This window comes from Phaseolus vulgaris, chromosome 11 (genome assembly GCF_051622355.1).
Source record: "Phaseolus vulgaris cultivar YP4 chromosome 11, ASM5162235v1, whole genome shotgun sequence".
NCBI lineage: Eukaryota > Viridiplantae > Streptophyta > Magnoliopsida > Fabales > Fabaceae > Phaseolus > Phaseolus vulgaris.
In genome coordinates this window covers 46,876,139-46,902,665 of record NC_143508.1, presented here as the reverse complement: position 1 = coordinate 46,902,665, position 26,527 = coordinate 46,876,139, and the positions used below count along the sequence as shown (strand labels likewise).

At 33.9% G+C, this 26,527-nt stretch overlaps 1 protein-coding gene and 1 pseudogene across 2 annotated transcripts; both read right to left on the bottom strand.

Annotated features, from left to right (window-relative positions):
- Nucleotides 1-7,507: 7,507 nt before the first annotated feature.
- Nucleotides 7,508-11,221, bottom strand: LOC137810546 (uncharacterized; annotated as a pseudogene). The gene is made up of 2 exons (XR_016517499.1): nucleotides 8,095-11,221; nucleotides 7,508-7,991 (listed from the first exon to the last, which is right to left on the bottom strand). The product of XR_016517499.1 is annotated as an uncharacterized LOC137810546 (transcript).
- Nucleotides 11,222-22,520: 11,299 nt separating this feature from the next.
- Nucleotides 22,521-26,267, bottom strand: LOC150023309 (uncharacterized). Its single transcript, XM_090296937.1, has 2 exons — nucleotides 23,110-26,267; nucleotides 22,521-23,009 (listed from the first exon to the last, which is right to left on the bottom strand). Exons 1-2 carry the CDS (start codon nucleotides 26,051-26,053, stop codon nucleotides 22,642-22,644), a joined length of 3,312 nt encoding a protein of 1,103 aa, XP_090153063.1. The 5' UTR covers nucleotides 26,054-26,267; the 3' UTR covers nucleotides 22,521-22,641.
- Between the last annotated feature and the right edge of the window lie 260 nt (nucleotides 26,268-26,527).

The following is a 26,527-nucleotide window of genomic DNA, read 5'->3' as shown; positions in this document are numbered from 1 at the left end:
CTAAGTTTTCACGTAATCTGTCAAGAAAGGAATCTGTTCTTTTGAATCTAAATCTGTTAATTCTGGACCTGATAAAATTTGCCATTCTTGCTTGTTAATCAATCTTCTAAACATAAATCAAGCTGCTATGTGAATCTGTAATATGGCTAAAGTGTGAATTGGTTGTCTTGACTGAACTGTGACATTTGGTCATTCCCCTAGATGCTTTATGTTAAGTAAAATTGATTAATCCTGTGATATAATCCGCAACTTTGTAAGCTGTAAAAGTTAATCAATTTGTCTCTGTTATTCTTGTTGGTTGATCTAAATCTTGTTGATCAAGTTCTGTTTGTGCTAAAGTCATTTGGAAAATCAATCTGTTTCATTTAGAATCAATCTGTTCTTTTTACCTCTGATATACTGAAAACAGTTTGTGCTTGTGAAAATTTGATAAGCTCAATTCACCCCTCCCCTCTTGAACTTAGACACTGTTTAACTTTAACAATTGGTATCATAGAGCTAGGGCTTGTAGGTTACTCAAGTGTGTGCAGAAATGTCTGAATTCAAGATGCCTTTTGCTGAAGGAGCGTCTATCAACAGACCTCCCATGTTCGGTGGTGTTAATTATGCTCTCTGGAAAATCAGAATGAAGATTTTCATGGAGTCCATTGATATGGGTATTTGGGATGCAGTGGTCAGTGGACCTTTTATACCTATGCAGGTTGTCAAAGAAGAGACAGTGAAGAAGCCTTGGTCTGAATGGAATGACACTGAAAGGAAGAAGGCTCAATATGACTCCTTAGCCAAGAACATCATCACCTCTGCACTGAATATGGATGAATTCTTTAGATTGTCCCAATGCAACTCAGCTAAGGAGATGTTGGAAGTACTGGAGGTAATTCATGAAGGCACAGATGATGTGAAACGAGAAAAGAAGCATTCACTCTTCCAGGAATATGAACTGTTTAGAATGCTATCTGGAGAGAGCATTGCAGATGTGCAGAAACGATTTACACATATTGTAAATCATCTCAGTGGTCTTGGCAAAGTGTTTGACAAGGAAGAGCTCAACATAAAAGTTCTGAAATGCCTTGATAGAAGCTGGCAGCCTAAGGTAACAGCAATCTCAGAATCCAGAGATTTATCCAAGATGTCCACTTATGCTTTATGGTGAAGGATGAAGAATCTAACTCTGATTCAGTAAGTGATTTTTCCACTGATTCTGAAAATTATGATCAACTGTTAATTGTCTTTAAGGAAACACATGATGAACCAAACAAATTAGCTGTCATTTGCAACAAATTGAATAGAGTAAATAGGGTACTTGAACCTAAGGTCAAAGCTCTTGAGGAAGAACTGCACCAAGCTAAAACTGAATTGGTTAGCCTTGAATTAACATGTTTGCATGCATCAATAAAAACCTGTGATAATTGTAAGAAGCTGGAAAAACAGGTTGAATATCTGCTAGAAACTCTATCAAATTTCACCAAAGGAAGAGAAAATCTTGAAGTTTTATTGGGTTCACAAAATGTTGTTTTTAATAAAAATGGTCTAGGATATAATCCTGGAATGAAAATCAATGTGAAAAAGCTGTCCAGTTTTTTTGTTCCTTCCAAAACATGGTTTTCTTCTTTTAACAGCTTAAATACCATGCATACTACATCTTGCTTTTACTGTATGAAGAATGGACATATATCTAGAACATGTAAAGCTAGAAGGTACCTTGTTCCCAAAGGATTGGTCAAATGGCTTCCTAAGGAAAGGTATTAATCATGTTTTTTAGACTAGAAAGGGGTACCATATGTGTTAAATCTATTTTGTTTTGCAGAGAAACAACAGGAAAAATCAGTGGTACTTGGATAGTGGTTGTTCAGAACACATGACTGGTGATGTTGCTCAATTCACAAGTCTAACACTGAAAGCTGAAGGACATGTCACATATATATGGTGATAATAATAGAGGAAGAATTCTTGGAAGAGGAGATGTTGGTACTGCAGAGTCAACCACAATTGAGAATGTCCTATATGTGGAGGGACTAAAGCATAGTCTCCTAAGCATTAGCCAACTATGTGACAAGGGCTACAAGGTTAATTTTGAAACCAACACATGTACAATCTCTAGTGAAACTTCTGGTAAGGTGTTGTTCCAGGTAGAAGGGTAAATAACATCTATCTCTTAGATATCATGAATAGTAATTTTGAAAATGAATGCTTGTTATAAAAAAGTGATGAATCTTGGCTATGGCACAGGAGATTAGCTCATATCCACACTAATCACTTGAATAAGTTGAAGTCCAAAGATCTTGTTTCTGGTTTACCAAATATAAGGTTTCAAAATAATAGATTGTGTGATGCTTGTGTAAAGGGCAAACAGATAAGAACTTCATTTAAATCTAAAGATGTGGTTTCTACAAATAAAGCTTTGGATGTTTTACATATGGACTTGTTTGGACCATCTAGGACTGCTAGCTTAGCTGGAAATTACTATGCTTTGGTGATTGTTGATGACTTCTCAAGATATACATGGACTTTGTTTCTTGCTTCTAAAAATGATGCATATAAAGCCTTTAAGAAACTAGCTAAGGTTCTGCATAATGAAAATGAAAATAGAATAAAACAGATTCGTAGTGATCATGGGGGAGAGTTTCAAAATGCAAAATTTGATAAGTATTGTGAAAAACATGGGATCACACATAGCTATTCTGCTCCTAGGACACCCCAACAAAATGGTGTAGTTGAAAGGAAGAATAGATCATTAAAGGAGTTAGCTAGGACCATGTTAAATGAATCTGGTTTACCTAAATATTTTTGGGCAGATGCAGTATACACTGCCTCTTATGTGCTTAACAGAACCTTGATTAGACCCATTCTTAAGAAAACTCCCTATGAATTGTATAAAGGTAGGAAGCCTAACATTAGTCATCTTAGGGTTTTTGGCTGCAAATGCTTTGTTCTAAATAATGGTAAAGATAATCTGGGGAAATTTGATCCTAAATCAGATGAAGGAATACATATTGGATATGCTATAAATGGACAAGCTTATAGAGTGTATAACAAAAGATTGCTGCAGTAGAAGAATCTATACATGTTGTATTTGATGAAACAGATTGTAATGTGTCTAAACCTGTTATGGATGAACCTGGTATGGATGATTTAAGAATCATTTTGCAAAAGAACCAATCTAGTGAGTTTGATGCAACTAATCCAAATACTGTCAAAGAATCTACTGTGAATGCAGGATTGCCTAAAGAATGGAAGACTCCAAGGGATCTCACACTTGATAATGTAATTGGGAAAATTGAGAAAGGAGTCTCAACAAGGAATTCACTTAATATTTTCTGTAGAACAGTGGCCTTTGTTTCACAGATTGAGCCTAAAAGTCTGGAAGAAGCACTACAAGACAGTAATTGGATAACAACAATGCAGGAAGAACTGAACCAGTTTGAATACAATGAAGTATGGTCCTTGGTTCCAAGAACACATGAGATGAATATCATAGGAACCAAATGGGTGTACAGGAAAAAAATGGATGAACATGGAGCCATCACCAAAAATAAAGCAAGGCTGGTTGTCAAAAGCTACAACCAAGAAGAGGGAATAGACTTTGGTGAAACCTATGCACCAGTAGCACGTCTTGAAGTTGTCAGATTACTCTTAGCATTTTCCAGCATACAAGGCTTCAAGTTGTTTCAAATGGATGTCAAGAGTGCATTCTTGAATGGTTACAATAATGAAGAGGTGTTTGTATCTCAGCCTACAGGATTCGAAGACTACAAAAATCCAGAGCATGTGTACAAGCTTAAGAAGACCTTGTATGGATTAAAACAGGCACCTAGACATTGGTATGAGAGGCCAAGTGAGTTTCTGCTCTCTCAAGGATATAACCGTGGCAATTCTGATAAAACTCTGTTCATAAAGAAGAAAAGAGAAGACATTATACTTGTGCAAGTTTATGTGGATGATATCATCTTTGGATCCAAAAATGAAGAAATGTGTGAAGCTTTTGTTGATGCAATGAAGAGTGAATTTGAGATGTCAATGTTAGGAGAAATGAATTTCTTCCTTGGACTACAAGTAAAACAACTCAAGGATGGAATCTTCATAAATCAAGCAATGTACTGCAAGGAGTTGCTTAAGAAGTTTGGTATGGATCAATGAAGTTTGGTACACATAAAACTTGTTGAGGATGAAGCTTTTTAAAGCACATGATGTGGTTAAATGGTTTTGAAAAGCTTTTTAAAGGTTTCTTAAAAAGTTTGATTCAGTACAAAAATAAATTTGTTTTCTTGAGAAACAATAGGTTTATTTTTTGCTCTGTTGAAAGGCTTTTCGAAATTCTGTTAGGGCACCAAAGGTAAAGCTCAGTTTGTTATTTCAGTTAAACTGAGCTGACAGTTTTGTTAACATTTAACCTGTTGTTTTTAGATTTAATCTGTTGTTTTCAAAACTGCTCTGAAACTGCTTTTTGAAAAGTGGTTAGAAACTGTTCTCTATAAAATAAAATGCCCTTCTCACATGAAGGGGGCTGAGCAATCACAGTTTTAACAGAGAGAAAAACGTTTCTTGAGTGAGAAAGAGAATTGAAAAAGGATTTGCAAAGGTTTTTCAAAGGAAAATACATGTATGCTTGTTCTTGAAGAACCTTGTGCTGGATAAAGGTGTTGGTACTGTCTTGAAGCAAATAGAACAACTGGTTTATGTTCTTGCAACACAATTTCAGGTGTAATCCTTCCCTTATTCATTCTTGTAATAGGTGTAAGTGTTAGTCACTCTTTGATAGTGTTTCTTGGAGTGCAAGGTGTGCTATACGAATAAACAAATTTTTGTCCTCCGTTTGCGAGCTATATATCCTCGTTTAATTCTGGTCATTGAATAAATGAATAGTGTTTTTCAGCCTTGTTTGTTGAAGTTCTTGAAGGGTTCAAGAACTGCTGTGTATGTTGTAATTGATTGCATGTGTTTTAGTGGATTCCACCTTGGAGTAAAGTGAATTGGACGTAGCTCTTGATGAGTGAACCCGTATAAAAATTCTCTTGTGTTTCTCTCCTCATCCCTGCACTTATTTCTAAGTTTTCACGTAATCTGTCAAGAAAGGAATCTGTTCTTTTGAATTTAATTTTTTAATTCTGGACCTGATAAAATATGTCAATCTTCTAAACATAAATCAAGCTGCTATGTGAATCTGTAATATGGCTAAAGTGTGAATTGGTTGTCGTGACTGAACTTGACATTTGGTCATTCCCCTAGATGCTTTATGTTAAGTAAAATTGATTAATCCTGTGATATAATCCGCAACTTTGTAAGCTGTAAAAGTTAATCAATTTGTCTCTGCTATTCTTGCTGGTTGATCTAAATCTTGTTGATCAAGTTTTGTTTGTGCTAAAGTCATTTGGAAAATCAATCTGTTTCATTTAGAATCAATTTGTTCCTTTTACCTCTGATATACTGAAAACAGTTTGTGCTTGCGAAAATTTGATAAGCTCAATTCACCCCTCCCCTCTTGAACTTAGACACTGTTTAACTCTAACAAAACTGAAGTTAAACAAAACTGAATTGCTATTTTTTCTTTGGTTATGTGCTAGATAGTCTAGTCTTTGTTTGCGAGAAAGAGTATATGGTTCTACTGAATCCCTCTTTCTTGAGCTAGTTGCTCCAATATATGACATTTATGCACTCTTATTATATGTGTTTTTGTTAAGTACACATAAAAATTCTACAATCTCTTATATAATATAACTTTCAACTATTGATGATTTAGGTCAATGATTCTTTGTATGTCATTCAAAATCTTCAACTATCGTTCAATTAGATACATTCATCTTAAATAAAGAGAGTTACACAACCTTATCTTTCTAACTAGATGGACAATTAAATGAAGCAGGATATCAAAAAGCGAAAGAAAAAAATAACTCCAATTGACTTGCAGCCTCATCTTCCAAATGATCCAATGACTCCTAATAAATTAAATCACTATTTTAATATGTTAAAATAGGATGGTTAAATCATTTTTAAAACACAACAAATTTTTAATCTATTAAAAACTTGCTTTAATATATTAAAACAAACTTCCAAATTCCTCATAATTCTAAGTTAATTGATTAAATCGATAATATAATCAATTAAAATATCCTTCAATACCATTTCAAGCTTCAGATAATAACCTTTTTAATAAATTAATTTTTTTAAATAAATTAAAGTTATAATGTCACAAAGATAAGTCTAAAAACATTTATTGTGAGTAATTAAAGATCAAACTAACCAGAAAGAAACTTACATACAAATCATAATTAAAAACAAACATTAGACACATCTAAATTTTCAATCCTCAATAACTCTTCAAGGAGAGATTAGATCGATCAAATAACACTTGAATAATTCAGCACCAACTTCAACAATGTCTTCCTCCTTCTTGACCACCAAGTATTCTCTCTTTTTCCTCTCAATTCATGCAAATACACTTCAACATGCCAATCACTTAGAGAAAATATGAGATAATAAATGTGTTCATAAACAGTTCGTACCTTGTAATTGTCCCCTATTTATACTACTAGTAGAATTTTGTTCATATGGATTTGCATAACGGTTCTATTGCTTGTTAGGTTTGATTACCAGCCTATATGTTCATAAGCAAGCAAGATGTCTATATTGTAATTAAGGGATTAAGGGTTCCCTTTTATTAATCTAAGGTGTATTCCACCTATTTTTTATATGGTAATTTCTTCCTGCGCCATATCAATTCGAACCTACACCCAATCATCTTTCAAAATTTTCAAAATTACCCTTATTCCAAATTTAAAAATCTAGAATAGTAAAAATAATTCAAAAATAAAAAGTACATTTCGGATAAAAAAAATTCGGAACAGAAAATAAAAAATGCATTTTGGATAAAAAAAATTGAAATTCAAAAATGTGTTCTGGATATCCAAATCCATAATATTTTCAGATAAAAGGTTCTAGAAGTAATTTTTATTTACACCCTTCTTTTTTAAAGTTATTTCCGTTAAAAGGCCCTTTTTGTCATTTTAAACACCAGATTGGGTGTATGTTGGAATTGATATGGTGCAGGAGCATTTGCCTTTTTATATTGGTCTCCCATGTTCAAGGAACTCCAAAGTGACATAAAGTCTTTACAAAAAAAAAATAATTAAAGTTTATTTCTTTTGACCAATAACATGTCCCAAAACTCTAAGAGCTACAAAATAACATAGAGTTTTTGAAAGAAGAAAAAAAAAATCTTTTACCAATAATACACTTATCTATTTCATAGAGATATCATATCAATTTTGAGAGGGTAAATAGTATATATATCTTTAGTTCCAATATAATAGATTGTAATAAAATTATATTCACGTTTTTGTAATCTAATGCCATTTTGACAGAAAGAAAGTAAGAAGACAATAAATCTGTAAAAATTACTTCTTCAAGATGAAGTTTAAATCTATTATTTGAACTAATCAAATTACTTCTATAAATTTTTGGTTTTTTATAAGGAATTTAATATATTTATAAACATAAAGAATCAACTAAAAAAAATCATTCATACAATTTTTTCTATACATTACAAATCATTATTGAATAAATACATAAAGCAAGTGTGCTCATGAGCTATTTAAGTATTTTTTTTCTTTTTTATACAATTAATGTCCTAGCCAACATTTGGCTACTCTTCATTTCAGGACTTTTTTTGCATCTAACTGTCATGTCTTTAACCACTTCTCTCGTTGTTGGTCTCTCACTTGGATGTTTCTTAGTACATCTCAATGCCATAAGAAGCATTTGTTCAACTTCTTCCTTCAAATTTGAAGCCAAAAATTCCTCTTCAAGCCCTGAGTCAACAATTCCATCAATGCCTTTTGTTTTTTCCCAGGTAAATGTGATCCACTCCACAAGATCTGTTCCTTCCACAAATGAAGGATCATCTAGCACCTTCTTTCTGCTTATCAGTTCTAGCAAAAGCACTCCATAACTATACACATCAGACTTTGTACTTATCACTGCTGAATAAGCATTCTCTGATGCATACCAAAACAAACATGTGTTATTCCCTACAAGAATTCATATTTAAAAGAGAGTGACTAATGTAAACATAATGAACAAAAGTACTAGAAGAATTACCTGGTGCAATGTACCCAACTGTACCAGGAACAAAGAAAGATTGCAATGAAGAGGAATGGTCTAGAAGCCTTGCAATGCCAAAATCAGCAATATGAGGCTCCATGTCAGAATCCAAAAGTATATTCTTTGGTTTAATGTCTCTGTGCACTATGAAAGGATGACAATCATGATGAAGATATTCAAGTCCATGTGCAATTCCAACTGCAATCTTATAGCGGACATTCCACTCTAAAGGTGGTGGTGGATACTTCTCATGCAGAACATCATGAAGACTTCCATTTTCCATGTACTTGTACAGAATTAGACCACAGTCCTTTCTTAACCAAAAAGTTTTTTATTCTTACTAGATTTCGGTGCCTGATCATCGCAGTGGTTTTAATCTCTGTGGTCATGCTAGTGATCTGATCATTGTTGTCCGAAAAGGGAAATTTCTTTATGACAAAAACATTGTCTTGGTCGAATTCAACTTTGTAAATAACTCCATGTGCTCCTCTCCCAATGATATGCCTATCATTTAGGTTCTGTGTAACCTTCATCACCTTCTTGAGGAAAGTTGATGACCGTTGTTCAGGAAAAATCTTTACATGTTGTTTATAGTGTAGCCAGTAAACAAGACCAAGTAACAGAAATGTAACAAGTAGTGTAGATCCAAGTGCTATCAACACAACTTTAATTTTACTCAGCCCTTTTTTATGTGTAGAATTGCTCTCATCACATGGCTTCAAGCTGTTACTTTTGGAGCAATTCGATGGAAGACATCTAATACATAAGCCAGGAAGGCCCAAGAATGATAGAGGAGGAGAATGGAGCAAGTTCACCAGTGTGTCTGGAAGAGAACCAGAAAAAGAATTGTACGAAATATTGAGTTCAGTTAATGAAGATAGATCTTCAAGAACTTCAATTTTTCCAGTCAGGTTGTTAAGAGAAATATCGAGGCTTTGCAGTGATTTCAGTTTCCCAATCTCTGGAGGAATTTCACCTGTCAGCTCATTAGCACTTAGATTCAACAAATACAAAAGATTGTGCAACTCACCAATTGATCTAGGAATTTGGCCTCCAAAATAATTTCCTCCAAGATGTAGATCAGAAAGGCCTTCATATTCTGATAAGAAAGTTGGGATACCACCAGTGAAATGATTGTCACTTAAATTTAATGTTGTCAACCCTGTCCAAGTTCTTAAACTCGATGGGAATGAACCATTTAGAGAATTGAATCCAGCATCAAAGTATTGCATTTTCTTGCAGTTTGACAACTCAGGTGGCAAAGGACCTACTAATTTTTTGTGAGAAAGGTTCAGCCTTTGAAGGTTCACAAGGTTTCCTAGCTCAAAGGGTATGATACCAAAAAGATTGTTGTGGGACAAAATAACATTGGTAAGATTTTTGCAGTTTCCCAAACATGATGGAATTGCTCCATTGATATTGTTCTTACTCAAGTCCACGGAGGTGAGACTACTATTGCTTGTAAAATGAGGTAAAGGTCCAGTGAAGTTGTTTCCATCAAGTCGTAACCTAACAAGTGTTGTGCATCTTCCTATGTCAGGTGGTATACCACCTTGAAATTTATTTGATGACAAGATTAGCCTAACTAATTGCTGTCCAAAGCAAAGATTAGGTGGGATGTTGCCAGTGAAGTGATTATATGAGATATCCAACACCTCTAAACTGCTATTGATTCCTAAGCTTTGAGGAATGACTCCAGAGAATTGATTGTGATACAAGGTGAGTTTTTCAGTTGTTTGAGTTCTGCCAATTCTGAAGGCACCTCCCCAGAAAGGTTATTGTAATACACATGCAGTTCCTGAAGGCTAGAAATTTTTCAAATGCTTACTGGAATTCCACCTGTCAAATGGTTGAAATGAAGTCTGAGATCTTGCAATTGACTTAGCTTTCCAAATTCACTTGGAATCTCTCCCTCAAGTTCATTGTTATTTAACATCAACTGTTGTAATGACCTACAATTACCAATTTCTGAAGGTATCTTTCCGGACAAATGATTGTTTTCAATGCGAAAAATAGAAAGCTCTCTTAGTTGTCCCAAGGATGATGGGATGTGCCTCCTAAACTTGTGTTGAAAGCATAAATATCTACTAATCCACTGCAATTTCCTAAGGTTGAAGGTATGCCTCCACTAAATTTATTGACTGACAGGTCCAAATACTGTAATCTTTTACATATGCTAGAACCAAATAATGGAATGGTACCCTCAAGTCTATTATTATTGAGACTTAACAACACTATGGAGATTGTTAAGACTTTCAGGTAGAACTCCATGCAACTGGTTATAATCCAAATACAGCTCCACTAATTTACTGCAGTTTCCAATGGAGGGGGGAATCCCTCCTGACAACTGATTACCATCCAGATACAACATCAAAATTTGTGTATCGTTCCCAACATTCATTGGAATGGAACCAGTCAAAGAGTTTCAGTTCAGGAAAAGATCTTCCAAGTGTTGAAGTTGAAACAAGAACTCAGGAATTTGACCAGTTAGCATATTGTACCCAACACTGAAAGAGACTAAGTTATGCAAGTTTCTCAAACTATCAGGTATGTTTCCTGTGATACTGTTATAAGAAAGGTCCAGGTTCTGAAGCAGACTACAATTTCCTAACTCAGGAGGTATTTTCCCTGAGAAGTTGTTTGAGGCCAAGTCAAGTGTTTGCAAATGACTCAAGTGTCCTATTTCAGGTCCCAAAAGACCTGAAATTGAGTGTTCAGAGAGATTAAGAGAGATTGCATTATGGTTATTGTCACACTGGACTCCTAACCAAGAGCATGGAGTGGAATCAGAAGCATTCCAACTCAAATTTATGGAAGGAGGAACAAATGTCCAATGCTTCTGGAGTGACAAAAGAGTCACCCCAACAGTGTTCAATGCATTAACAACACATAACAATACATATAAGCAAAGCATGACCAAGTTGAATCTCACCATGATGTGTAGTTAGCACACACACATGCAAGCTAAAAAGAAATTGATAATTCAAAAGCTACAACAGTTTTGAAGAGAAAAAGTACCTATCTTCACGCTTTATAATGAAAGTTTGAATGAGATTTTGTAAAGAAATTGATGACTAGAATCTGAATGAAGGAGGATTGAGAGAAAAGGAAAATGAGAAAGGTAGCAACATAACATAACAGTGTTGGGTGTCAAGAACTATGCTTGTAGCTCACTATATATAAGTGTCAACTTAAATATGATCCATATATTTTATTTAAATTTTTGTATGTACTTTAACCTTTAAAAAATTATAAACTTATGTTTCATTTTAGTTCCTAACATTTGTATGTATGAATTTGGTCTTCAATAATCCATACATATTACACATATATGCTCTTTACATACTTCATTTAAAACACTCAAACATTAAAATTTTATGTTAATTATACCTTAAATTTTAATATAATTTAAATAATATTATAAATATCGAATATGTACTTAGAAGGTCCAAAACTACAGAAATAAAATGTTCTGTTGACTATTTAAATTAATTAATGTGTAATAATAATTCATATTTTATAGTTACTGGTAGACTTTTACCCACATGGGTTTGCATGATGTGGTCCTATTGTTGACTAGGTCTTGGAGATAGTACCAAAAAATTAAAGTTTATTCCTTTTAGCAATAACATGTTCCAAACTCTAATAGCAACAAAATAACGTAGATTTTTTTGAAAGAAGAAAATAAATTCTTTAATCTATTTAATATACTACAATAAAATCATGAAATAAAAATTAATTTTAGAGAAAAATAATAATTAGTTACTATAATTAGATACCATTTTAAAAACTAAAAAAACTTTTAGTTTCTAAATTAGTTTCTATTATTGTTAAATGGTTTCTAAATTGATATTTAATTAACTACCAAAATTTTTGCTATCAAATTTAGGATCTAAATAATTGGTAGTTAAAATCTTGGTAGCTAATTGGATACCAATTTATAAATTATTTAACAATAATAGAAACTAATTTAAAAACCAAAAAATATTTTAATTTCTAAAATGACTAATTTAGTCACTATAAGAACTAATTATTTTTATCTCTAAAATTAGTTTCTATTTCATGATTTTATTGTAGTTACAAAGATATCATATATGTCTTTAGTTCTAATTGGCTGTAATAAATGAAAAGCAAAAAATATATACTCAGCCCTTATATGTTTTTAAGTTAATAGTTTATTCACATTTTGTATTTTTTTAAAAAATTTATGGCATCTTGACAAAAAGAAAGTAAGAAGAGAATAAACACGTGTAACAAAAAAAAACGAAATAATTTAATCATAACTTCTTCTAAATGAAATTTAAAATCTATAATTTATACTAATCAAACTATTTCTATAAATTTTTACTTAGAAACCAATTTTTAAATAAAGAAATTTAATTTCTTTAAAAAAATAAATATTGTTATATTGGTTCACTTAAACATATGAACTACATCCAATTTCTATCACTAGATCCGACAAGTTCTTTAATCATATTATCATTTTTATTATATTTATTATTATTAATATAATTTATGTATATTAATATAATTAATAATAATAATAATAATAATAAAATAAATTATATTCATATTATTAATATTTATTAATATTATATTATTATTATATTATTATTATTATTATTATTTATATTATTAATATTAATATTATTAATATTATATTCATATTATTAATATTAATATTAATATTAATATTGGTAATATTGTTAATATTTTTAATATTGTTAATATTTTTAATATTGGTAATATTGTTAATATTTTTAATATTGTTAATATTTTTAATATTGTTAATATTTTTAATATTGGTAATATTGTTAATATTGTATTAATATTATTAATAATAATAATAAGTATAATAAAAATCATAATAATACTAAAGAATTTGCTTGGTGTAGTGGCTAAAATTTTTTTGGTTATTGAAGGAACTTGGTTTTGAATCCTATACAATGGAAATTTTATTTTTTGGTGCCAAATTTTCGTGTGTAATTACATACAGATTTTTTCTGTGTGTAATGTTAATTTTACATACGGATTTTGATCTGTATGTAATAATCCGTATATAATTCGCATTTTTCTTGTAGTGTTAGGTCGATAAGAATTCTTTGTATGCCATTCAAAATCTTCAAACTATCGTTCAATTTGATACATCCATCTTAAATAAACAGAGTTACACAACCTTACTGATGGAAAAACGCACGCGGAAGCAACACACATACTCACGAATCAACTGTAGAAAATAAATAACACAAGATTTAACGTGGTTCGGTTGCCAACTGCAACGTACATCCACACGGGCAACTATTAGGTTTTCATTTTGTACTGTTGCACACCAATTACAAGTACAATGATCTCTTTAAATAGAAATTATAAAGGGGACACAATGATTAAGCTCACTCACTAAACATGGTGTCTAGTCAACCCAACCCAATTGGTCCTGACTTCATACCCAACAATCTCCCCTTGAAGCCACAGAACAATGTTCACTTGCGCATCAACTGTGTACATGTAATTTTGTGATATGTCGACGGAACTCAATGTTCCACCTCTAGTTGCCACCAACCTTCATAATAATTTTGAAGACTTCGTTAAAACTCCCATGAGTTTCAACACGTCACTCACTTACCCGTTCTCTGTTCATACCGGCTCCCACTTACAGGAACTGCGAGATCCTGGAATAGCCTAAGAACAAACATACTCCATACTCAACAAGAAATTTTCTGGAGATGTTTCAACAGCTGGAATACTGGTTCTCCTCACCCACTGTCATCTAGGAACCTTAGCTGAAGCACAACCCGTGCTCCCACTGCTATAAGTACCTTTGACTGGTCTACCTGAACCTTTCCATGCTCGTTCATCCTGAATCTGACATGTGGCTCTGGGTTTCTCTCTTGTAACGACAACCCTCTTTTGCCCACGAGATTCTATGAACCGGATTTTGTTTATCTTTCGAACTGGGACGATCACTCCCTCAGATGGTAATCCGACCATATACAGTAAACCTTTCTTTCTTTCGCGGGCCATGACAAGATTTCCCTTGACGACCTTCCACTGCTGATTTCCAAACTTCATATTATGCCCCTGTTCGTCCAACTGCCTAACATAAATCACACTTTTCGTTAAGCTTGGAACAACTCTGACATCCTTCAAAGTTCATAAACCAGCTGGAGTCTTCAACACTATGTCACCCATGCCCATAACATCAAGAGTTTTGTTGTCTGCTAGTCTTACTTTTCCAAAGTCTCCAATAACTAGATTATGCAATGTTTCACTATTGTGGGTAACATGAAATGAAGCACCAGAATCCATGACCCAGAAATCCACATTGTTATCCGGGCAACAGACTAAGAGGTCCTCGTTCGAGGAGTCTTCTGCAATGTTGACTTGTTTATCATTTGGGCATTGATTCCTGAAGTGCCCCACCTCCTTGCAGTTCCAACATGTTACACTTGAGCAATCCTGAGTCTTTGACTGACTCCTTCTTCTGATCTTGCTCCCACTACCTCTTATATTTCTTACCTTTGATGACATTTAGTGATTCACTAGATAATTCCCCAAAACTCATTCTTCCGACGTCCTCGCCAAGAATGAGATCACGAATCTTCTCAAAAGTGAATCCATCGGGTCCCGTTGAATTAGTAAGTGTTGTAACCGTTCTGGACCAACTGTCAGGTAATGACGATATCAATAGTAAAGCTTGAACTTCATCATCGAACTTAATGCCCACTGACGTAAGTTTGGCTAAGATCAAATTCATTTTATTGATGTGCTCAGTAACTAAACTAGCAAACCCTCAATTTGCATTTTCCACCAACTGAAATTTGTGTCATCGAATTTTTCAATTTGGAACTTCCTGTCTTCTGCCATCTCAAACGACTAGTTGAGATACTCAGTACAACTAATTTCAGATCTTGACAATTTTTTTTTTAAATCGAGAACACAAAAATTGCACCACCCAAAATCACTCACCAACAGACCTGGTCGCAGTCCCCACTGCACTGGCGTTTTGCCGCACTGGACCGCAACTGCCAGGACGCGCACTGCCATTGTTCGCGCTTCGCACCGCACTGGCGCACTTCGCACCACCATCATGGCTAGTCATTATCGTCGCACTACACTATGTGTCGTCATAGACTAGCACACCTGCAGAATGCACACGCAACCCTAGCTTTGGGACGTTGTTGCCGCCTATGCGAAACCCTAGCTTTGGAATGCCGATGTCGTCCCTACAACCGCAATTTTCATGTCTCGTCGATTAATTTCTTCTGATCGGAACTCTAGTGTGTAAACAAACCAAACTCTTGATACCACTTGATGGGAAAAACGCACGTGGAAGCAACACACATAATCACGAATCAACTGCAGAAAATAAACAACACAGGATTTAACGTGGTTCGGTCGCCAACTGCAACCTACATCCACACAGGCAACTATTAGGTTTTCATTCTTTCCTGTTGCACACCAATTACAAGTACAATGATCTCTTTAAATATAAATTATAAAGGGGACACAATGATTAAGCCTACTCACTAAACATGGTGTTTAGTCAACCCAACTTAATTGATCCTGCCTTCATACCCAACACTTACCTCTCTAAGTAGATGGACAATTAAATGAAGCATGATATCAAAAAATGAAAGAGAAAAATAAGTCCAATTGGCATAATATGATTGCAGCCTCATCTTCCAAATGATCAAGTGACTTCTAATCAATTAAATCACTATTTTAATATGTTAAAATAGAATGGTTAAATCATTTTGAAAGCACAAAACAGTTTTAATCTATTAAAAACGTGCTTTAATATATTAAAACAAACTTTCAAACTACTCATAAACTACTCATAGTTCTAAGTAAGTATAATTATTAAATCGATAATATAATCGATTAAAATATCCTCCAATACCATTTCAAACTTCAAATAATAACATTTTTAATAAATTAAAATTATAATGTCACTAGGATAAGTTTAAAAATATTTGAAACAACTTTATTTCTGGTGAGTAATTAAAGATCAAACTAACCAAAAAGAAGCTTACATACAAATAATAATTAAAAACAAACACTAGACACATCTAAATTTTTAATAGTCAATAACTCTTCAAGGAGAGATTGGATTGATCAAATAACACTTGAATAATTCAGCACCAACTTCAACAATGTTTTCCTCCTTCTAGACCACCAAGTATTCTCTCCTTTTTCTGTCAATTCATCGGGAGATATATGTGTTGAACAAAGTGCTTTGATGTCTCCAAAATCCAAGTGCAACGCATGAAGACCCTTGTTGTTGGTTGTGTGTGTGTGTAGAGTATTTGAATTTGTTAATTCACTTTGTGTGATGATCCAAGGTTGTTTGATTTCAATCCTTTTAAAAAAATATATATGTTTTCTAAAGGAAGTTAAAATCAAATTGTAGAAATTTCGATTCAACTAGTGAAAAATATATGTTTTCGAGTCAAACTGTTGACTTTATTTGAGTTTTCTATCAAACAAATTCAATCGATTGATTCGTGTTTTCAACCGATTGTTTTTCTGAAAACTTTAACAGAATTTTGTTAAGTGACTTTAATCTGTTTCAAATTATTAAAATTATTTTTTGTTATGGAATGAAATGCTTTGAGCAATTGTTTTGAGTATAATAAGTTCTTTTACGCTCTTGGTTGTTAATCATCAAAGAGAAATTATTCAAATAAGTTTTCGAAGAATTCAAAGTGCTTTGGATCATTCTTAAGAGTGGAATAGGATTGTGTTGTATTAAGTGAGCTTTAATCTTTGACTGTATCCATATGTACTTTATTCTTTTCTTTCTTGATCACTGTAATTCTGTGTGAATTGGTGTTGTGCAATTTCAAAGGTTGTTCTGACAACAATGTTGTATTGCCAAAGGTGGTGTGTGTTCTTGAAGGGTTCAAGATCACCACTTTGGTGTGTTGTGTGTAATCAAGGTTTTGATTACTTAGTGAATTCTCAGTGGTTGCTAAAGACTGGATGTAGCTCTTGGTAAAGAGTGAACCAGTATAAACATTTTGTGTTAATTTCTCTATCCTTACACTTTTTAAATTTTCTTTTGCTTTAATTTTCAACACTATTGATATAAACAATCGATTTTTTGGTAGAAACAACCGGTTGATTTTCTGCAATCAAGTTAAAAAGAGTTTTCTAATAGTCTGAATTGATTTCTAATTGATTTATTCTTCATTGTCTTTCAATCTACCTTCAATATTTGCGAAAATCTTTCATAAACAATTCACCCCCCCCCCCCCCACTTGTTTAAGGCCTGCATTTCTAACAATTGGCATCAGGAGCCGAGTTCTTGAAAGTCATTCAAGTTTTTGATCCTTAAAACCTTTTTATTGGCTGAAAAACTACCCTTTGGGGAGGGTGCTTCAATAAACAGGTCACTTATGTTTTGTGGTATGAATTATCAGTTTTGGAATTTCATAATGAAAATCTTTGTGGAATCAATTGATAGAGGAATCTGGGATGCCATTGTAAATTCTGATGAGTTTTTCAGGGTCTCACAATGTGCTTCAGCAAAAGAGATGTGGGATATTCTTGAAGTTACACATGAAGGAATCACTGATGTCAAGAGAGCAAGAAAACATGCTCTAATTCAGGAGTATGAGATGTTCATAATGTCGAAAGGGGAGACCATTACTAATGTACAAAAGAGATTCACTCATATTGTAAACCATCTCATCAGTCTTGGAAAAATCTTCGAAAGAGAGGAACTTAACATCAAGTTACTCAAATGCTTGGGCAGATCTTGGCAGCCCAAAGTCACTATTATCTCTGAATCCAAAGGATTTGATAACCTTGACTACAGCCTCCTTGTTTGGTAAGCTTAGGGAACATGAACTCAAGATGAACATTCTGAATGATCAAGAACATGAACAGAAACATGTGAGGAGCATTGCTTTGAAAGTTGTTGGTCATAAAGGTGGTCAAGAATCAAGTGAGGGCAGTGATGGAGAAACTCTTAACTTGCTCACCATAAAATTCAACAAGTTTTTGAAGAAGAATAGAAACAAGAACCAGTCTTCAAATAGGTATAACAGTAAGATCTCAATGATTATAATTCTAACAATTATACATGTTTTGGATGTGGTAAGCAAGGGCATATCAAAGTTGATTGCCACATAAATGAAAGCAAGAAACTTGAGAATAAGGGCAAAGCTAAAAGAGCCTACATTGTTTGGCAAGACAATGATGTTTCTTCCCTAGCTCATCATCAAATGGAGATGAAGAAGCAAATTTGTGCTTGATGGCAAAGGGAGAATCTGAAACAAGCAGTGTAAGTTCCAACACTTCAATAAACTTTGAAAATTATAGCTAACTTCTTGATGCTTTTAAAGACATTCATGAAAAAGCTAATAGGCTGGCCATTTTAAATAACCAGTTGAAAGGCATGAATAATTGGCTTGAAAACAGAGTCAAGACATTGGAAGAAGAGTTGAAAATTTTGAAAAATGATTTTGAAAATCTGGAAATGATTTACAAAATCTCTTATTGCAAATGTGACTCTAGCTTTTATAAAAATTGTGAATCACTTGAAAAAAAAAAGTCCACTATCGTGTAAAAATTGTGGATAAACAAAAGGACAATCAAACTTTGAAATTGTTCTTGCATCTAAAAAATGTGTCTTTGACAAAGCTAGATTGGGTTTTAATCTACACAGCAAGAAGAGATCAGTTTCAAAGCCATTTTCAAGCTTCTTTGAAAAAACAACCAATTGAATTGTCGAAACAACCAGTTGTTTTGTGCTTATACTGCATGAAAAGGGGCCACTTTGTTAGATTCTGCAGAGTAAGGAAAGTTTTTGTTCCCAAAGGTATTTTGAAATGGTATCCTAAGGTTACTAAGGTTCCTACTAACATCATTGGACCCAAATTCATAAGGGGACCAAATCTTGCTTCTTAACCTTTTCTTGTAGGTATCCTTAGTAGCCAAGAATCACTTTTGGGTTTGAAGAATGACTGCTAAAACGGAAAATATCAAGAGTAAAGATAGTCTTTGTGCCTACACTTTTCAATTGTCTTGCAAGGTTCTTTGAATGTCAAGAGACATCTTTGTGGTTGCTCGGGTTTTGTTTGGAATACTTTTGGTTGTGTATTTTCCTACTTTCGATCCTTATCCAAGTTATACCCTCATTAAATATGCATATGATGAAACTAACCATACAGAACACGAATCTATAAAGAATTATGCAGAAGAGGATGATTAGAACACCATTCTGCAGAAGCTGGAATCCTGTCCAGAAAAAACAACTGATTGATTCTGCGAAACAGCCGATTGAAATTCTGCAACATGATGAACTTCCCAAAGAATGGAGGATTCCTAGAGATCTTTTTGTGGACAACATCCTAATCATGTGTAAAAGCTGAAAAAGGCCTTGTATGGACTCAAGCAAGCCCCAAGGCAGTGGCATGATAGGCTTAGCAATTTTCTCTTGTCTCATGGCTATGAGAGAGAGAAAATTGATAAGACTCTTTTTATTAAAAAGTCAAAATATGCCATTATCTTGGTTCAAATTTATGTTGATGATATCATATTTGGTGCTACTAATGAGTGTCTATGTGAGGAATTTATGGCAGCTATGCAGGGGGAGTTTGAAATATCTATGATGGGAGAGTTATCCTTCTTCTTAGAGTTGCAGGTCAAGCAATCAAAGGATGCCATCTTCCAAAGCCAAACCAAGTACTGCAAGGAGATTCTCAAGAAGTTTGAGATGGAAAACTGCAAAGAGGCATCCACACTAATGCCCACAAGCTGTTATATGGATGCTGACTTGGCTGGAACAATAGTAGATCAAACCAAATTCAAAGGATTGATTGGTTTTTGCTCTATCTCACTGCTAGAAAGCCAAACATCATGTTTGGTGGTTGCCTATGTGCTAGATTTCAATCAAATCCAAAAGAATCTTACTTTAAGGCTGCCAAACGAATTCTGAAATACCTTAAGGGCACAACCATTGTTGGTTTATGGTATCCCTCTCACTCTACTATACATTTGGTTGGTTATTTTGATTCTGATTTTGCAGGGTGCAAGCTGGACAGAAAAAGCACAAGTGGCACTTGTCATCTTCTTGGTCCAAGTCTCATATCTTGGCATAGCAAGAAGCAAGTTTGTGTAACCAACTCAAATGTAGAAGCTGAGTATATAATTGTTGGTAGCTATTGTACTCAAATCCTTTGGATCAAACAATAGCTAGAGGATTTTGGGTTGAAGGTCAACAATGTGTCTTTGCTTTGTGATAACACAAGTGTTATCAACCTCACTAAACATCAGATTCAGCATTCAATGCCTAAGCACATTGAGATCCACCACCACTTAATAAGGGATCATGTGAGTAATGAGGATTGTAAAATTCAGTTTATTGAAATTGAAAAGCAACTTGCAGATATCTTCTTTAAGCCACTGTCTAAGGAAGGGTTTTTCTTCTTAAGAAATGAGTTGGGTTTTTTTTATTCTTAAATTCTTTCTTAAATTTTGTTTTCATCCCTTTTCTTACTCTATTTGTGAATACAAATAGGGGGAGAATGATGTGGTTTTGGTGTTGTACATTCTACTTTAACTATGGTTTATTATGTTGTTGCTATTGCTCTGATATATCTCTGATCTGCACCTCAATTCACTGTTTTTCATACATTGTTTTTGGTTTTTTGCTTGAAAGCTTCTGCAGAAAACTAGTTCTTGGGTGCTTTTCAAACATGGATTATCCTGTTGCTATATATGCCTTGTATGTGCACAATTTCTGTTTTGCAAGATCTATCAAATTCAAAAATGGCAACACAAGTAAACTAGAGATTTGTCTTCATCAAATAAGGGGAGATTGTTGAACAAGGTGTTTTGATGTCTCCAAATCCAAGTGGAATGCATGAAGACCCTTGTTTTACACTTAGTGTTTTTGAAAAAGCTTGACTTTGTTTGACTTTGCTGTCAAACAAATTTGATCGATTGATTCGTGCTTTCAACATATTATTTTTCTGAAAACCTTAACAAAATTTTGTTAAGTGACTTTAATTTGTTTTAAATTATTAAAACTATTTTTGGTTATGGAATTAAATGCTTTGACCAACTATTTGGAGTTTAAATAAGTTGTTTTACACTCCTGGTTGTTAATCATCAAACATAAATTATTCAAATCAATTTTCCAAGAATTCAAAATGCTTTGGATCATTCTTAAGAGTGGAATAAGATTGTGTTGTATTAAGTGAGCTTTAATCTTTGATTGTATCCAGATGTACTTTATTCTTTTCTTTCTTGATCACTGTAATCCTGTGTGAATTGGTGTTGTGCAATTTCAGAGGTTGTTCTGACAACAGTGTTGTATTTGCCAAAGGTGGTATGTGTTCTTGAAGGGTTCAAGATCACCACTTTGGTGTGTTGTGTGTAATAAAGGTTTTGATTACTTAGTGAATTCTCAGTGGTTGTTGAGGACTGGATGTAGCTTTTGATAAAGAGTGAACCAGTATAAACATTATGTGTTAATCTCTCTATCCTTACCCTCTTTAAATTTTCTTTTGCTTTGATTTTCAACACTACTGATATGAACAACCGATTGTTTTGCAAAAACAACCAGTTGATTTTCTGCAATCAAGTTAAAAACAGTTTTCTAATTGGATTAATTGATTTCTAATTGATTGATTCTTCATTGTCTTTCAATCTACCTTCAATATTTACGAAAATCTTTTATAAACAATTCGCCCCTCTCATTTAAGCCTACATTTCTAACAATATGTAAATACACTTCAACATGACAATCACTTAGAGAAAATATGAGATAATAAATGTGTAATCATAAACCGTACTAATTGTCCCTTATTTATACTACTAGTATACTTTTGCTCATATGGATTTGCATAATGGTTCTATTGCTTGCTAGGTTCGATTACCAGCCTATATGTACATCAGCAAGCAAGATGTTTATATTGTAATTAAGGGATTAAGGTTCCCTTTTATTAATCTAAGGTGTATTCCACCTATTTTTCATATTGGTCTTCCATGTTCAAGGAACTGCAAAGTGACATAAAGTCTTTACAAAAAAAAATTAAAGTTTATTTCCTTTGACCAATAACATGTCCCAAACTCTAAGAGCTACAAAATAACAGAGTTTTTGACAGAAGAAAAAAAAAACTTTTACCAATAATACACTGATCTATTTCATAAAGATATCATATCAATTTTGAGAGGGTAAATAGTATATATATCTTTAGTTCCAATAAAATAGATTGTAATAAAATTATATTCACATTTTATGTTTTTTAATCTAATGGCATTTTGACAAAAAGAAACTAAGAAGACAATAAATCTGTAAAAATTACTTCTTCAAGATGAAATTTAAATCTATTATTTGAACTAATCAAATTATTTTTATAAATTTTTGGTTTTTTATAAGGAATTTAATCTATTTATAAACATAAATAATCCACTAAAAAAATTCATTCATACAATTTTTTCTATACATTACAAATCATTATTGAATAAATACATAAAGCAAGTGTGCTCATGAGCTATTTAAGTATTTTTCTTTTTTATACAGTGAATGTCCTAGGCCAACATGTGGCTACTCTTCATTTCAGGACCTTTTTTGCATCTAACTGTCATGTCCTTAACCACTTCTCTCATTGTTGGTCTCTCACTTGGATGTTTCTTAGTACATCTCAATGCCATCAGAAGCATTTGTTCAACTTCTTCCTTCAAATTTGAAGCCAAAAGTTCCTCTCCAAGCCCTGAGTCAACAATCCCATCAATGCCTTTTGTTTTTTCCCAGGTAAATGTGGCCCACTCCACAAGATCTGTTCCTTCCACAAATGAAGGATCATCTAGCACCTTCTTTCTGCTTATCAGTTCTAGCAAAAGCACTCCATAACTATACACATCAGACTTTGTACTTATCACTGCTGAATAAGCATTCTCTGATGCATACCAAAACAAACATGTGTTATTCCCTACAAGAATTCATATTTAAAAGAGAGACTAATGTAAACATAATAAACAAAAATACTAGAAAATTACCTGGTGCAATGTACCCAACTGTACCAGGAAAAGAGAAAGATTGCAATGAAGAGGAATGGTCTAGAAGCCTTGCAATGCCAAAATCAGCAATATGAGGCTCCATGTCAGAATCCAAAAGTATATTCTTTGGTTTAATGTCTCTGTGCACTATGAAAGGATGAAAATCATGATGAAGATATTCAAGTCCATGTGCAATTCCAACTGCAATCTTATAGCGGACATTCCACTCTAAAGGTGGTGGTGGATACTTCTCATGCAGAACATCATGAAGACTTCCATTTTCCATGTACTTGTACAGAATTAGACCACAGTCCTTTGTTAACCAGAAGTTTTTTATTCTTACTAGATTTCGGTGCCTGATCATCGCAGTGGTTTTAATCTCTGTGGTCATGCTAGTGATCTGATCATCGTTGTCTGAAAAGGGAAATTTCTTTATGACAAAAACATTGTCTTGGTCGAATTCAACTTTGTAAATAACTCCATGCGCTCCTCTCCCAATGATATGCCTATCATTTAGGTTCTGTGTAACCTTCATCACCTTCTTGAGGAAAGTTGATGACCGTTGTTCAGGAAAAATCTTCACATGTTGCTTATAGTCTAGCCAGTAAACAAGACCAAGTAACAGAAATGTTACAAGTAGTGTAGATCCAAGTGCTATCAACACAACTTTAATTTTACTCAGCCCTTTTTTATGTGTAGAATTTCCTTCATCACATGGCTTCAAGCTGTTACTTTTGGAGCAATTCGATGGAAAACATCTGATACATAAGCCAGGAAGGCCCAAGAATGATAGGGGAGAAGAATGGAGCAAGTTCACCAGTGTGTCTGGAAGAGAACCAGAAAAAGAATTGTATGAAATATTGAGTTCAGTCAATGAAGAAAGATCTTCAAGAACTTCAATTTTTCCAGTCAGGTTGTTAAGAGAAATATCGAGGCTTTGCAAGGATTTCAGTTTCCCAATCTCTGGAGGAATTTCACCTGTCAGCTCATTAGCACTTAGATTCAACTCATACAAAAGATTGTGCAACTCACCAATTGATCTAGGAATTTGGCCTCCAAAATCATTTCCCCCAAGATGTAGATCAGAAAGGCCTTCATATTCTGATAAGAAAGTTGGGATACCACCAGTGAAATGATTGACCCTTAAATTTAATGTTGTCAACCCTGTCCAAGTTCTTAAACTCAATGGGAATGAACCATTTAGAGAATTGAATCCAACATCAAAGTATTGCATTTTCTTGCAGTTTGACAGCTCAGGTGGCAAAGGACCTACTAATTTGTTGTGAGAAAGGTTTAGCCTTTGAAGGTTCACAAGGTTTCCTAGCTCAAAGGGTATGATACCAAAAAGATTGTTGTGGGACAAAATAACATTGGTAAGATTTGTGCAGTTTCCCAAACTTGATGGAATTGCTCCATTGATATTGTTCTCACTCAAGTCCACGAAGGTGAGACTACTATTGCTTGTAAAATGAGGTAAAGGTCCAGTGAAGTTGTTTCCATCAAGTCGTAACCTAACAAGTGTTGTGCATCTTCCTATGTCAGGTGGTATACCACCTTGAAATTTATTTGATGACAAGATTAGCCTAACTAATTGCTGTCCAAAGCAAAGATTAGGTGGGATGTTGCCAGTGAAGTGATTATATGAGATATCCAACACCTCTAAACTGCTATTGATTCCTAAGCTTTGAGGAATGACTCCAGAGAATTGATTCTGATACAAGGTGAGTTTTTTCAGTTGTTTGAGTTCTGCCAATTCTGAAGGCACCTCCCCAGAAAGGTTATTGTAATACACATGCAGTTCTTGAAGGCTAGAAATTTTCCAAATGCTTACTGGAATTCCACTAGTCAAATGGTTGTAATGAAGTCTGAGATCTTGCAATTGACTTAGCTTTCCAAATTCACTTGGAATATCTCCCTCAAGTTCATTGTTATTCAACATCAACTGTTGTAATGACCTACAATTACCAATTTCTGAAGGTATCTGTCCTGACAAATGATTGTTTTCAATGCGAAGAATAGAAAGTTCTCTTAGTTGGCCCAAGGATGATGGGATGTTGCCTCCTAAACTTGTGTTGAAAGCATAAATATCTACTAATCCACTGCAATTTCCCAAGGTTGAAGGTATGCCTCCACTAAATATATTGACTGACAGGTCCAAATACTGTAAACTTTTACATATGCTAGAACCAAATAATGGAATGGTACCCTCAAGTCTATTATTACTAAGACTTAACCTAACAACACTATGGAGATTGTTAAGACTTTCAGGTAGAACTCCATGCAACTGGTTATAATCCAAATATAGCTCCACTAACTTACTACAGTTTCCAATGGAGGGGGGAATCCCTCTTGACAACTGATTACCATCCAGATACAACATCAAAATTTGTGTACCGTTCCCAACATTCATTGGAATGGAACCAATCAAAGAGTTTCGGTTCAGGAAAAGATCTTCCAAGTGTTGAAGTTGAAACAAGAACTCAGGAATTTGACCAGTTAGCATATTGTACCCAACACTGAAAGAGACTAAGTTATGCAAGTTTCTCAAACTATCAGGTATGTTTCCTGTGATACTGTTATAAGAAAGGTCCAGGTTCTGAAGCAGACTACAATTTCCTAACTCAGGAGGTATTTTCCCTGAGAAGTTGTTTGAATCCAAGTCAAGTGTTTGCAAATGACTCAAGTGTCCTATTTCAGGTCCCAAAAGACCTGAAATTGAGTGTTCAGAGAGATTAAGAAAGATTGCATTATGGTTATTGTCACACTGGACTCCTAACCAAGAGCATGGAGTGGAATCATAAGCATTCCAACTCAAGTTTATGGAAGGAGGAACAAATGTCCAATGCTTCTGGAGTGACAGAAGAGTCACCCCATCAGTGTTCAATGCATTAACAACACATAACAACACAGATAAGCAAAGCATGACCAAGTTGAATCTCACCATGATGTGTGTAGTTAGCACACACACATGCAAGCTAAAAAGAAATTGATAATTCAAAAGCTACAACAGTTTTGAAGAGAAAAAGTACCTATCTTCACGCTTTATAATGAAAGTTTGAATGAGATTTCTAAAGAAATTGATGACTAGAATCTGAATGAAGAGGATTGAGAGAAAAGGAAAATGAGAAAGGTAGCAACATAACATAACAGTGTTGGGTGTCAATAACTATGCTTGTAGCTCACTATATATACTTGAATATGATAGGCATATGCTTGTAGCTCACTATATTATAGAATAACTGATATTTTAATTTGTTTAATGGTGTGAGAGTAGAGAAAATTAACCGAAGTTTCTCCATTTAAACAATGATGAAATTCTTTGCATTTTCGGAAGTCAAAGTCTACTTGAAAATTGTTTATTATACATAATTAGAAATTGTTGTTAACGAACATCCCAAATTCACACTTCGATGGTCTC

Excerpts from the sequence above, each read along its gene's own strand:
- LOC150023309 (XM_090296937.1), bottom strand. The coding sequence starts at position 26,053 with ATGGTGAGATTCAACTTGGTCATGCTTTGCTTATCTGTGTTGTTATGT. Across the intron at positions 23,010-23,109 it reads AGTTGGGTACATTGCACCAG|AGAATGCTTATTCAGCAGTG; the intron begins GTAATTTTCTAG and ends GGTATGCATCAG.